Below are 13,925 nucleotides of genomic sequence, written 5' to 3' on the forward strand. Positions count from 1 at the left end.
AGGCCAAGTTACAGGTCAGCAATGTTCCCTCTAATTTTTCAAGACATTCTGAGCAAACACACAAACTCCCTGAGCGGTCCCATGGACCACTGTGAGCGACATCAGACGTGCATTCTGTGGTCATGCAGGCATCACATCCATCCAAGTTAAATGGTTTATTAAAATAATCAAATTACCACATTTACATTTCTGTTATAAGACTTATAATTAAGTGCTTTAGCCCACTTATACAATGAAAATGACAAAAATCTTGCTCATGACCTGTGTAGTATGCTAATGCTATTGGAAGTATAAATATTTAATTTTTTTTATTATGGTAAAACATGAGCTTCCAACCAAACCAAGCCAAATGTAAACTCCAATGTTGAAAACACACTTAACAATTTTATGATAAAGCTCTGATTTGTATTATGACTATAAGCCATTGTGTGAAGCTTTTGCTGTGCACTGAGTGAGATTGTCCTACTGTGGTCTGGGAGACAGTCCGGTAACTCTTTTTCAGTATATGACACGATCATTTGATTTTTACAACTCATAAACTAGTGACAGTATTCAATGACCAATACACACTGACAGGAATCTGCACACCCAGCTGCTCTATTACTGTACATTTATATATCATATATCAAAACACACTCTAAAATGTATATAAAATATAGTCAAAACGAGTGGTATGAGTCAAAATAAATATATATTTACAAACCACACACTGCAAACAGTGAACAAACACACACACACACTTCAAAATGTAAACAGACACACACTGGAAACTAAGAACACACTGTACATGATTGTACAGTGTGACAGTCATTCTGCTACAGTGACTCAGTGGTTAGAGGTTGGAGGATCGAGTCCCGCTCAGACCAACTTCTGTCATTGTGTCCTTAGGCAAGACACTGCACCCAAGTGGTGTGTGTGTGTGTGAATAATTGGTGGTGGTCGGGGGGGGGGCAGATTGGCATTAGCTAATGCTAATGATTACGCATGGTATATTTGACCCACAATTAAGTCAATAGCAGAATAAACCATGCTTACCGATCAAGAACAGCATCCAGTCCATCAAATCATAAGGTCCTCTACTCCTGAGTCCATCATGAGATCTTCACTCGGTTCCACGAACCGCTCCGGGTCCAAGATGCCTCTAGTTTAACTTGTACAAACATCCACAGTGTCCTTGGTCGTGTACTTCCTTTGTTTTGTCTGTTTCGTCATGTTTAAAACGCAAAACTGCTACAAAACATTGCGTAACAGTGCGCCCGAAGGCGGGCCGTCGGAACGCTAAGGGGTTAAACAGCACTTAGCACCATTAGCGAGTCTTCACTCCACAGCCGTGTCTCAATTCGCCAGAAATGGCCTTAGAATCACCATTGGAAGTGTGCGTCGAAGGGCAGTTATGAAATTTCCGGCGCGACAAGGGCTGTCCCATTTCAATGTACCCTACTGAATGCGCCCGACAAACTTGCCCTGCCCTTTCCATGGAGATCGGACGTAACCGAAGCATGCATCCATGCACACTTCACGCACTGCTATATCCCATCATGCACCGCGACAACGCAAAAAAAGAGAAGAAAATGGAGTCCGCTGCGCAATACACGTTCAAATGTTCGTACTGGTTTACCTCATCTACAACAGTGTGACATGAAACTGTTAAATCTGAATAAAGATAAGTACAGGCCGTGTGTCTGATGGTTAAAAAGGAGGGCAGTTACATGGAATAAAGGAATGTGCAGTTATTCCTAGACAATAAGAAGACATTATTATCATTAGAAATTATTATTGCAATAAGAATAATGTAAGAATGTTCGTTTCTATTGTAAGCATCAAAGACCAAGAGACTGAAACATAAAGTCAGAAGAGTTCAATGAGTTCCACACAGGTAATGTGAACAATGAAGCAACGGACTCTCAAGAAAGGACAGAAGAGAGTCCTGAGACGTGCACAAAATCTTCATGTGTTCCGGTACATTCCATAGGTCTGCGCCCCTCATGGGCACGTGTCATTTACCTTCGTGTTAGTAAATCAAGATACTAGCTTGATGTAGTGCTGCATTGCTAGAAAATACTTTACAATAATAAGATGAAAAGAACTGGCACGGCATAGAAGGGAAACCCTTCTACTGTTATTAAAGTGGTGCAGCCACTGGCCAAAATACCGAAACGTTAAACTGCAATATCCCACTTTATGTACAACTAATCAGTGTTCTCTGGTTTATAGACTATGAATGTAAAAATTATATTCTTACCTCTGTCTCTGTTATTACGTTTTCACAAGGTATATTTTGTTAAAGTTATGAAGTAGCTACAATTAAGAAAAAAATCACCTTGAAACTTATATTTGCCAATTGATATTCAATCTAAACAGAAAGAAATTGCTGCGACGATGACATCTTGACTTTTCTTCTATTAAATAATAAATAATTAAAAATAACGTATGTAATGAACGTATCGTACGCTCAAAGACAGCGGTGGAAGTGCGATCCGTGGTGTCGGCCTGTCCCACTTCAGCAAGATGGCGACTACACTGAGGAGGACACATTCTCATCCGGAACCTTCAAACTATACTTTGAGCAGTACTTCGAAGGGACCCTTCAAAAGGTGCATTTGGCGAATTGAGACACGGCCCACGTCGGCCACATCGGCTAAAACACTGGTAGTGGCACATGACACCTGTCAATGACGTTAATTTGATGCACAAATACGTATGTGAATCACATAATTGGCTGGAGCAGCTAGTCACCGGTCACACTCACTGACTCACATTGAAAAATAGTGCAGAATGAATTGTTGTGGGTTTATTTTATTTTCAATTCCGGTTCGATTTTTTTGTGTGCAGCACAGATTTTCTGTGCGCGGAGACCGTGTCAGCAGTGCGCAATTGCACACGTGTGCAGTTTAGAGGGAACAGTGCAGGTCAGATCTATGAAGAGGTCTCGCAAGTAGGCTTTGTTGCTGTACACTGTAGTGGATTATGAGTGCAGTGTATTAAACTCTATAATATTGTACCTTAAACAAAAACTGCAAAAAACTAACTAAAGTATTCATTAAATATCGTGGTGAGACACCTTTTTTCTTTTTTCTAGTTCAGTCTGTGTGTACTTACAGCAGAGTAGAGTGAGGAGGTGCTGGAGACCAGAGACAGAGAGGAGCCATGAACTGTGGACACAAAATACAAATTAGACATGTGTTTGAAGGAGTAAGAGAGATATGAGAGTTTCAAAAAAATGCATGGTTATATAGAGCGTCTCTGCAGTAGTAGCAGTAGGGATCCATGGTTGGGACCACTGCCCAAAATAACGCAACATTCAACCCAAAACACACAGCAAGCATCAATGAAACCCGCATCCTTCAGCAGTCACTCTGCTTCATGAAAAGCAGAGTGATAAAGCACAGACAGGGTGGGAGGAAGCAGCTGAAGCTGCTGCCTATGGTGAAGTCATGACCAGAGAACACATCAGACAGGATCATCTTGTTCAGATTTATTTATTTTGTTATGGGCTCCGAAAAAACAAAACAAAAAAAAAAACAACTAAAAAAACACTTCACTGTGAAAAAACATAATTACAGCAGCATTTTTGCAACCTTAGGTTGCCATTTGCTAAGGTGTTCACAAGTCAAATGAGCTGTCTGTTTGTGCAGGGTATTTTGCTTTAACCTGGCTCATGACAGATTGATATGTGTAGCACTCTGAAGTGAGTTCTACACATTTATAAGTCTGGAACAGCTCTCGTGAAAAGATACAGAGTCATGGAAATTATTTGAAACATCACAACAAGTCCGGGTAAGAGTCATCTTTTCCTGTCCAGAAATGCAGAAAGTACTTATCTTCTGCACGTTTTTCACAAACCAAAATCTGCACTTTCACTAAGAGAACCTTTTGAACCTCATGAATGTAAACACACTGTACCTTCGTCAGTACTGTCCCTGAACGACCCTGATCGGCTGATGGCACGGGGTCTGTCCTCCAGGGAGGTGGCGCTGCCCCCTAGTGGATGGCCCTCGCCGTACAGCTCAAAGGAGTCCTGGGCTGGGATACTGTTGGATCTGATCATGCTGTTGGAGCCTGGAGCCATGTACTGACCACTGTTGGTTGGACTCACTGCAAGAAATATGAAGTGTAAAGCTATTGTGCAAATGAATACACAAGCTAATAGGAAAGATTAAATGAACTAAACTTCCAATGCAAGTTCATTTGTATGGTACATTTCATAAACAAGATGCTGTTTATGGGCTAATTATGTGTAAACTTTGGGAAACTTTGTCTATTGAATTCATTTTGAAAAATTTACCACCAAGCACTACTATGGAATATAACTGGTATGATCTTTGCCACTGTACTTGAGTAGCTTAACCCAGGACTAAAGTAACCCGGATACTAACTGAAAATCAAACCTAGACTAATTTTGGAGTATGAGGATATGTTTAAACTTAAAATAAGGTTAAACAAGGTTAAAACTAGGACTACCTTATACTGCCATACTGGTGGTCTCTGAAATCAAGAAGATTTATAAATAATCTGGCAAATGACACATCTGGCCTAAGCAGTCAAGTATGTCTAAATAAAAAACATAGCTATAGAAAAATATTTATATATATATATATATATATATATATATATATATATATATATATATATATATATATATATATATATATAAATATAAATAATAATAATAATAAATATTACATTGGTTGTGTAGAGTTGTGTTTGCTTACATAGGTTAGAGTAGTGGTATTTTCCGGTATTGTTGCATGCTGCCCCTGGTGGTGACATTGGAGACTGTCCTGTGTCCTGGAGCCCTCCAGTGGAATGTGACCTGAGCCACTCCTTCCCCTCTTCATGAGAGGGCTGACGGGACGAAGGGGGGTACCTACAACCACCAACACATATGAGTTTGTGCATCTATAATATACAGCAAGGGTGTAAGGCATTCAAGTGAAGGGGTGAACCAAAGTGCATTTAAAGCAAGGCTGTGTAACATTCCAACTTGTCTTTTAGAGAGGATGTAGGGTCAATTTCAAGCCAGGCAGATAATGTTACTTTGACATCAAAACCATGTCAAACTAAGCAACATGCAGCTTCCTTGCTCTTTATTCCTCTCTCTCTGTCACTCCCTCCATCTCACTCTTTCTTCTTTGACACTCTCCCCTCTATCTTCCTCCCCTTTTTGTTCTCCTCTCTATTTTCCCTCCTTCTCTCCCTCTCTTATCCTTCCCTCCCTCCTCCATCCTTCCCTTTCTCTCTATCACTATACTCCTCCCTCCCTTCCTCTTAGTCTCTCCTCCATCACCTCTCCTTCTCTCTATTAACTCACAATCTCTTCCTTCCTCTCTACCCTCTCTGTTTCCATCTCTCTTAGTCTCTCCTCCCCTTTCTTTCTTTCTTTCTTTCTTTCTTTCTTTCTTTCTTTCTTTCTTTCTTTCTTTCTTTCTTCATCCTTCTCTCTATCCATCCTCCTTTCCTTCCCCTTTCTTGTGAGCAACACCTCCCTCCCTATTTCCCTTCTTCTTCCCTTCTCAGTCTATCCTCTATCCATCTATCTTGATCACATCATCCTCTACCCTTTTTCTTTCTTCTTCCTCTTTTCCTCCCTTCTCTTTCTCTCCCTTCATTTCTCTCTCATTCAGTATCCTTCATATGACCCCTCATCACCCTGTGGTCATACCCATTGAATCCCTACTCTCCCTTCCTCTCTCTATGTCTCTTCCTTCTCTCTCCTTCAGATGAGCCCTGGTCATTCCATTCATGCTCTGCTCCCATCTTCCCTCTTTCTCCCTCCCTCCTTCCTTCCTTCTCTCTCACTCTCTACTCCCATCTTCCCCCAACCCTTGCTCCTTCATATGAGCCCCATTCAGCCTATGGTCATTCTCATTCATGCCCTGCTCTCATCTCCGCAATAGCAGCTCAGCAGACTCTTATCGCCTGCTCCACAATCAGCCATATTTAACCCATTGAGAATTAATAATTGGGTTTGTATTCATCGTGTTCATGGACTTAGGGAAACCCCATTACAGCTGATGTCACATCTGACCCCTCTCAGTTCCAATGGATTCCTACATAAAGTCTGGCCAAATGTGTTTGACAAGGCAACATCGGCCCAAAGTGAAGTGAAGGCAGAACACTATGGCAGTGACCAAGCAGTCAACCAACAAGCAGTGACCTATAAGCCGACAAGCTGGACTAGCATGCTAACTGGATAACATGCTAAAGAGCTTGTAATGTACAAATATATTGTATAAGCAGATCTGGAAGTCAAAATAATTCAGATGTGTGCTGTCTGCATCTAATATATAAAGTGTTTTATTGTCCGATAATAAGGCACTGCAGTGATAGCATGTTAATTGTTTATCATAACAGTAAATTCTGCACTGGTCTCAGAGTTGTGAAAAGTGCGGTGAATATTTATGTTCAGAATACATAAAGTAAGTGAGGAATAACTTTGGACCACTGTAAACCGTCGAGAATTAACTAGTTCCTTTTTGCAAGTTTGAAAAAAATCGGGTACAGTATTTTTAATCTTTTTCTACAAATGCTTAATAATGCAGACCTCATTATCTTCTGGTTGGAAGGTAAAATTAATTAATCCACGCAGAGACATTCAGCTTTGTGGTTATCCAAAGCAGCACTCACCATATGAAACTTTTTTTACTTTATAATATTTATAACTAAAGGTTCACTACACAACTCTTCTGGTGAAGGGAGTCTGCCACCTGCATGTCTCCATGGAGATGGTATAGCATTGCCTGAAATGTCTCACAATATGGAATTTAACATGTTTAACTACACTGACCATTGTGATCACTTTTATTGGGCCTACAGTCTATTTTTAAACAGCTAATTTTGTCTTACACCTAATTAGACATTTTTTCAAAGTGAGCAATGCAAAAGATAACTACACACACATACAGAGAGAGAGAGAGAGAGAGAGAGAGAGAGAGAAAGACTGCAGAGCCCTCTGTGAGCACCATGACTCAAGCATGTATGTCCTGGTTATGTCAGAGCACAGATGCACATGTACCTGAGTCCCTTTTTAGGAAGAGTATTTCTGTCCAGGTGCATGCTGTTAACACAAGGATGAATGCATTAGATGGACACCACAGGAAATACACTGCAAAAAACATAATCTACATGAGCTAAAATTAGTTCAGAATATTGATGATTAAAGGAAATTTGAGAAGTTTATTTCAATATATTTAGATTATTTCACTGGTTCAAAATATTTTACACTGGTTTCATTGTTTCTTTCCTTTCCACACAAAATTATTTGCGTATTGATACTTTGCAGTGACATCACACTGGGGGTGTGTCAAAGTGAAGACTACCCATCAGTTTTTATATGAAGATTGCTTACATTGTTGGCATTACCAACTTTTACAGACTATAATTCAAATTTTTTTCATAGTTTGGTCGAGGGTGCGACTTATACTCACATGCAACTTATATGTGAAATTATTAAAATATATAATTTCACATCTTTGTTATTGTCACAATGACAACCACGCAAGGGCACTCTAGGCTTGTATACTCGCATGACAGCCATGCAGAAGAGGAAGTGGCGCTTCATCTACCTCTGAATTTGAAGTTCAGAAGCGACACAAAGGATGACGAATTCAATAGATTTAGTGATTTGGAGTGAGATCGAGAGTAAACTTGTTTTTCATGCTTTAGTTATCTGATTAACTATTAATATCTTATGTTAACCTACCAGACATATAGTCAGTTCGTTGTCTATGCTCATGTAGCACCAGACACGTATTCAGTTTGTTGTCTATGCTTCATGTAGGTGTGTACATATAAATGTGTTACGTCAGCTTGTTGTGGTCTATTTTATTGTTATTATTATAACTTGCCTTTAAAGATAAGATGTCTGTTCTTGGTCTCAGATTTTTAAAATAAATTTCCCCAAAAATGCGACTTATAGTCCAGTGCAACTTATATATGTTTTTTTCTTCATTATTAAGCATTTTTTTGCTGGTGCAACTTATACTCCAGAGCGACGTATAGTCTGTATAATACTTATTATGCTACAAAATTGGCATTGGCATTGAGACAAACAGGAATAGCAAACAAATCTAAACTCTAAACTAGTCTGCACTTAATTATTGTTTTGAATTCAAGTACTTTTAAACAACAAAGACATTCTTTTTTGCAGTGCACAATGAGGAAAAAAATCATTACATTTAAGAAGAATGACAAATTTATGAATGAATAAGACAAACAAGACACAGGACACAGACAAGATCCCACCAAAAACACACTGTAAAATCCATTGTTTCATTTTGGAGGCTTATAGATGACACTAAGCTATAAGCCGTTTCTGCTATATGAAAAACTGCATGCATAAAGACCATATAATGAAAATGAGACTTGTATTGTATGATTCCTGTACAGACAACTACTCCACTAAACTAGCACTGACAAAGTTTTGGCTAATCAACTTAATTATGCCTTAATGTGAAACTGTTTGCGTCTCATAACAGCTACTGTACAAAAAATAAATAAATAAATAAATAAATAAATAAATTAATGTATAATAATAATAATAATAATAATAATAATAATAATAATAATAATAATATTATTATTATTATTATTATTATTATTATTATTATTATTATTATTATTATTAATAATAATAATAATAATAATAATAATAATAATAATAATAATAATAATAATAATAATAATAATAATGTTTTAAAGTGGGAGCACAGCAGACCCAACAGATAAATAAATCCTATAAATTCTGTAAAATAATGTCTATATCATTCATGTCTTTAGGGCATTAAACTTGAGCTGCAAGAATAGTTAAAGGTACAACATGTAACTTTCTGGAGGTGGCACGTCACCTGCACAATTCCATGGAAACAGAAAGTTAAAACCATACTTCGGAAAATTCTCCATAGAGATAAAATTTCATACCACACTGCAGAAGGCTATCCATGGGTTTCAGAATGAGGAAAATTAAGATGATAACCATACCTTAACATTTTAAAACAACATATTACACATTTTGGTTACTATAAAATAAAGCATTAAACATTTTGAATGGGAAAAAGTCCTCAAAATGTTCCATATAACACGGAAAAAGTCTTTAAAATGTTCTATATAACAGGACCCATGAATAGCCAAAGAAACAACATTTCCATGGATAAAGCAGGAAGAGGCCCTCCCCCAGGCCTAATATGAGTCAAGTTTATGGAGATGTAATAGAAATATCCAAAATGAAGCTGGCTAAAAAGTTACATACTGTGTCTTTAACTTGGTTGCACTATAAAATAATTCCATTGTAACTAAGTTTTCAATGACCTATCCGATCTCCGTCCTCCAATGAAACAACACTTTGCTGCCAGCCACAGCCTTACTCACCCCTCAGACAGGGTGGACTTGACACTGCCGGTGCGGGACACTTTAGTGCCCTGGTGGAGGCCCAGGTCTATGGACTCGGAGCTGGTGTGCAGACTGCTCATGCTCTGGCAGCTCAGAGTGTCTTTACTGTCCCAGACTCGAGAGGCTGAGGGCAGGGAGAGGCCTGAGGAGTCATTGCACAGCTCCGGACCTTTACCATACAGAGGACTGCTCCCTCCGCTAGGCCCTGCGCTCAGGCTACCCGTGCCCGACGATGGAGAGTCCAAGCTGGGCTGCCGCACCAGAGTCCCGTGGGGGCTGCTCAGAGCTGAGGGGCACTTCCCGGAGTCAGGGGTCCCGGGGGTGCTGGCCTTGCTGCTCGCTTTGGAGCCGAACAGTCTGAGGGTAAGAGAATTTAGACATGCTCAGTGGAGGACAATCTACTGAGCAATGGAGAGTTTTAGGAATCAGAGGAGAGGGAGGTTAGTGGGTCCTACAAAGTGCAGTACTTGTCATTTGTTCTAAAGCTGTCTACATTAACAGTATGTAGTATAGTATTTTTGACTAGTTAGGGTTAATTTGCAAGTAAGATTTATTCTGTATTAGTTCTAAAATAACTATACCTTAGTTAGCCTTACAGTGACAGCATGTAATGTTCTGGAGGTAGAAATTCACCTACATGATTCCATTGAAATAGAAAGAAAACCATAGGGAATATTATCCATAGAGATAAATAGGTTTTATGCCATACTCTGGAATATTACAGCCAAAAGGAACAAAATTTAAATGGAGAAGGCCTTTCTCCTGGCCAAATAAGAGTCAGGTTTGTGGAAATGCAAACCCACTCAGTGTCTTTCAGTGCAAAAAATATATTGATAATGAAAAGACATGAATTTATTTTTGTCTATTTTGGGGCAAAACTTACATATTATGGTTTGAATAAATCACAAACAAAGAAATTATTAATAGTTTATTAAGATAAATTCAGGCTTAGTAACCACTTAGTTAAGGAATTTGGGTTAGGAGTTAGAGCTAGGGTTAGAATATTAATTAAGTAGTTACTAAGCCTAAATCATTCTTAATAAAGCATTTGTTTATTATGAATAAAGTCTTTGTTCATCCTTTATTAAGCCTAATTAGTTGTAGTTACTAAAAAGTATTACAAAATATTTTGTAACGTTCTTACCCCATTAAAAAATACTTTACTTTGAAATGAGAAACAATAGACTAGATTACCCACGTTAGGCATTTCTAGTAAAGAAAAATCTTGAAAACTGAGGTTCAACTAGTAATAAATCTATAGTAGTAAAAAAAATGCTATTCTACATTCATTCTTTTTATCCTAAAGTTTTTTTTATTAAATTTGATGCATCTATAGTGCCAACATATTTTGCACTTTGTAGGACAGCCGGGTCATTAATAGCCAATGGTTTATGAAGCAGTGAGTTTTTTTTAAGCGATGACTTCAAGCAACAGGGAGGGCATCAAACGGAGGCACAACTTGTAGCTTCAGAACACAATGAACGAGCATCTCACATCCTCATTACTCACTGAAAATTATTTTTGTCATGCTAATATTGACACAACTGCTTAACCTGTTTGAACTCTAGTATTTAGCATAAGCTGCTCTGTTAGCCACTCCAGTTCAACAGTCTCATATAATTACTTCTCCTTATGTTATTTAAGGTTGCCAAATGCTGTCATAGCTGAAATACAGCAGATGGAAAAAGGACCACAGAAAGCAGTTTGGACATGTGCTGTGCAATGGTGCGAGGAAACTCCTGTCTGTTTTGATACAGTCTTTGAAAATAGTGTTTGGTTAATATGTATGAAAGCCTATTTCACATTTACCCAGGGACCTGTATTTTATCTTCAGTGGCACATCAGACACACATGGTCTGTCAAATATATTATAAAGTAATATATACAGACAAAACGGATTGAAAGAACTGACTGAGCATGGGTTTGGTAGCTAGCATTGCATAAATTGGTATAAACAATGGATACACATATTGAAAACTAGATAGTAATAAAAATTGTAACATACAATATTTGCAACATTTAAAAGTCTATAAGGTAATGAAAACAAATTGCAAATGTATACAATTGATTATTAGTTCACAGAAAGACTAAGGTTATTAGTTAAAATCTCTATATCCTCACTCCATACTGTTTTTGTGTCATTGGGCAAGATGTAATAAGCCCAATGCATTTATCAAGAATTCCATATTTTATTTGCATTTCATCATAGAGAAAATACTATATAAATAAGTCCACGGAACATTATAGCATTAGTTTAGCAGTCAGCTCTTTTCATTTATCAGGCATTTTTAGATAATGTAAAGCAATTTAATTTATTTTGTTAATTCTTTGTCAGGGACCATGTACAAATTCATTTATCTCACAAAAGAAAACTGTACCAGATTTAGCTTCTGCTACTTTCCATCTGCAGTCCCAATGTTAGCTGGCCAATAAATTAGAAATAACAAACTTTTTTTCCCAACTGAAAAACATACAAACTAGTTTCTTTCTCATTTGAATCTTAGATTTTTTTTTTAAACCAAGACCTACACAATTTATTTTTCCATGCTTTTTAATGCTATGAGAATTGTAAAACAGGTTCCTGCTGGTCTACTTACATCTGGGACAGAAATAGCCAAAATCTTGCTTTCAAAATGTATTGACAACACAATTTTCACATTAACATCAATGAACAGTGAAATGCTGGTGCCAAATGATGGACAAGTGTAAGACAAGTTAGACAGAAAGATGCCATATTGTTTTGAATATCTTACCTTCTAAATGTTGGGGAGGCAATATCTGGATACTTGGATCCTGGCTGCCTCAGACTGGATTGTCCCGAAGAGGTAGGGCTTGACTTTGGTGATGTTGATAATCCTGACAATGCGTTTTCTTGGTCAGAAACTTTGCTATTGTCCGTTTGGCTAATAGTAATTGGACTTGAGCGATCTGAACAGACTTTACCACTGTCTCGTCTCTTGGCACCTGTTGCGTGGGTTCCGGATTTTATGCTAACATTTGAATCTATGCTACTCGAACTGGAGCGATGCGAACTTCTAGACGCTACTCCACTTGATGATTTCGCCGGTCTCGGTAGCGAACGATACTGAAGTGACATTTTTGATCCTCCGCAACTTATCAAAATGGTGTCGTCTTGAGGTTGCGATCCATCCAAGCTTGTTTTTCGTGCACCAACAATTGCTGTTCCTTTTCCCAAAGAGGATTGGGATTTGGGTGCTTTTCCTAATGTGGCTGACCCGCTAGCTAATGTTGCACCACTGGAGGTAATAAGCGTTCCAGAAGGACCAGGGAGCTTCTTGAACCCGAATGAGGTGGATGTAGGAGGGCGTGCAATTCCGGATGGAGGTTTCTTTCCCTCGTCTCCGCTGCTCTTCCCGGCGTCTGACGGGGAGCGCTGGATCCCGGAAGAAGATTTTGATGAAGCTTTGCCTTTTTCTGAAGCTTTGGTGTCATCAGTTTTACCTGAAGGGAGAAAATACATGTTGATTAATGGGTGTGGTGAAAACTACCTGTCGCCATGCCATACTATGTTCAAATACATTTAGTTTAAAAATTCACTATGTACCTTTTGTGGTGGAGGTCTGCTATCTACTCATCTGAATAGAGATGTTACTGAGAGTAATTTAGTTTAGAGAGCTTTAGTTTGAATGTTCCATAGTGTGGCATTAGGCTTGTTTTTTTTTTTTTTACACGGAGACAAGCAGGTAGATCCTACAGGGCAAGTTAAAGGTCATATGTGTATAGAGGTATGCCCGCTCACAGTAACAATGCATGGTTTTAAGGGATTTTGGAACAATAAAAACACCTACAGGCAAAGCAAGTATATCTCCACAAACAAGCTGATCCTTCGCCAGAAAAGTTACATAGTGCACCTTTAATTTGGAAACTGTTTTATTTGGGTTAAGGTACTCTTCTGTTTAGTCCTGTTTTAGTAAAATTTTAACAAAACGAAAAATTATATATTTATTTAGAAGGGCACAGCAAACAGTTTATTTATACTGTGCAGCAAACATAGATTCAGTGTGAGAACAGGAGTGAGTTTATCTGAGCTGAGCAGGAAACAAATCCAGATTTTGTTCAAATAGAACTCTTGTGATTACAGAGCAAACTGCTTCTGCTGAACCACTTCAGCAATAGACTTCTATGTTAAGATATTCACAAAATCTAGATTTTGTGAAATATCTATATATACACACACATACACAATGTGCACATATATACACATGGACACACACATATGCAGGTACATATATACATATACATACATGAGTACATGCATCTACATGTATAGATACACATAAATGCACATACACATTTGTTAAGAGAGAAAGCAAAAACAAAAACACACACACAAAAGGGGGAGAGTGTCATTACCAGCAGGAGCTACATTTATAATCAATTGCATGATAATCTGGTCCACTTCAAATTCACTTCACAAAACCACAGGACATATATTGGCCGTTTACTTTTTAGTTCATACCTATACGTCTTATTGTCTGACATTCTGTGCCAAAAAAGTCACTTAGAGGTGACCAGTC

General features: G+C 38.2%; 1 protein-coding gene across 5 annotated transcripts in view; it reads right to left on the bottom strand.

The window, feature by feature from the left end:
- Positions 1-13,925, bottom strand: part of nav3 (neuron navigator 3) — a 460,146-nt gene that overhangs the window by 60,093 nt on the left and 386,128 nt on the right. For 4 of the 5 annotated variants that reach the window (XM_055225659.1, XM_055225658.1, XM_055225657.1 and 1 more), the window contains exons 16-21: positions 12,141-12,849; positions 9,367-9,744; positions 7,016-7,057; positions 4,713-4,867; positions 3,904-4,095; positions 3,100-3,152 (exon numbers count right to left, since the gene is read on the bottom strand). In XM_055225659.1, the coding sequence (XP_055081634.1) occupies positions 3,100-3,152; positions 3,904-4,095; positions 4,713-4,867; positions 7,016-7,057; positions 9,367-9,744; positions 12,141-12,849 (1,529 nt within the window). The remainder of the gene's footprint in view (positions 1-3,099; positions 3,153-3,903; positions 4,096-4,712; positions 4,868-7,015; positions 7,058-9,366; positions 9,745-12,140; positions 12,850-13,925) is intronic. The other variant, XM_055225660.1, reaches the window with a different exon arrangement.

The sequence above is a fragment of the Periophthalmus magnuspinnatus genome, chromosome 12 (assembly GCF_009829125.3).
Source record: "Periophthalmus magnuspinnatus isolate fPerMag1 chromosome 12, fPerMag1.2.pri, whole genome shotgun sequence".
NCBI classification, from domain to species: Eukaryota; Metazoa; Chordata; class Actinopteri; order Gobiiformes; family Gobiidae; genus Periophthalmus; species Periophthalmus magnuspinnatus.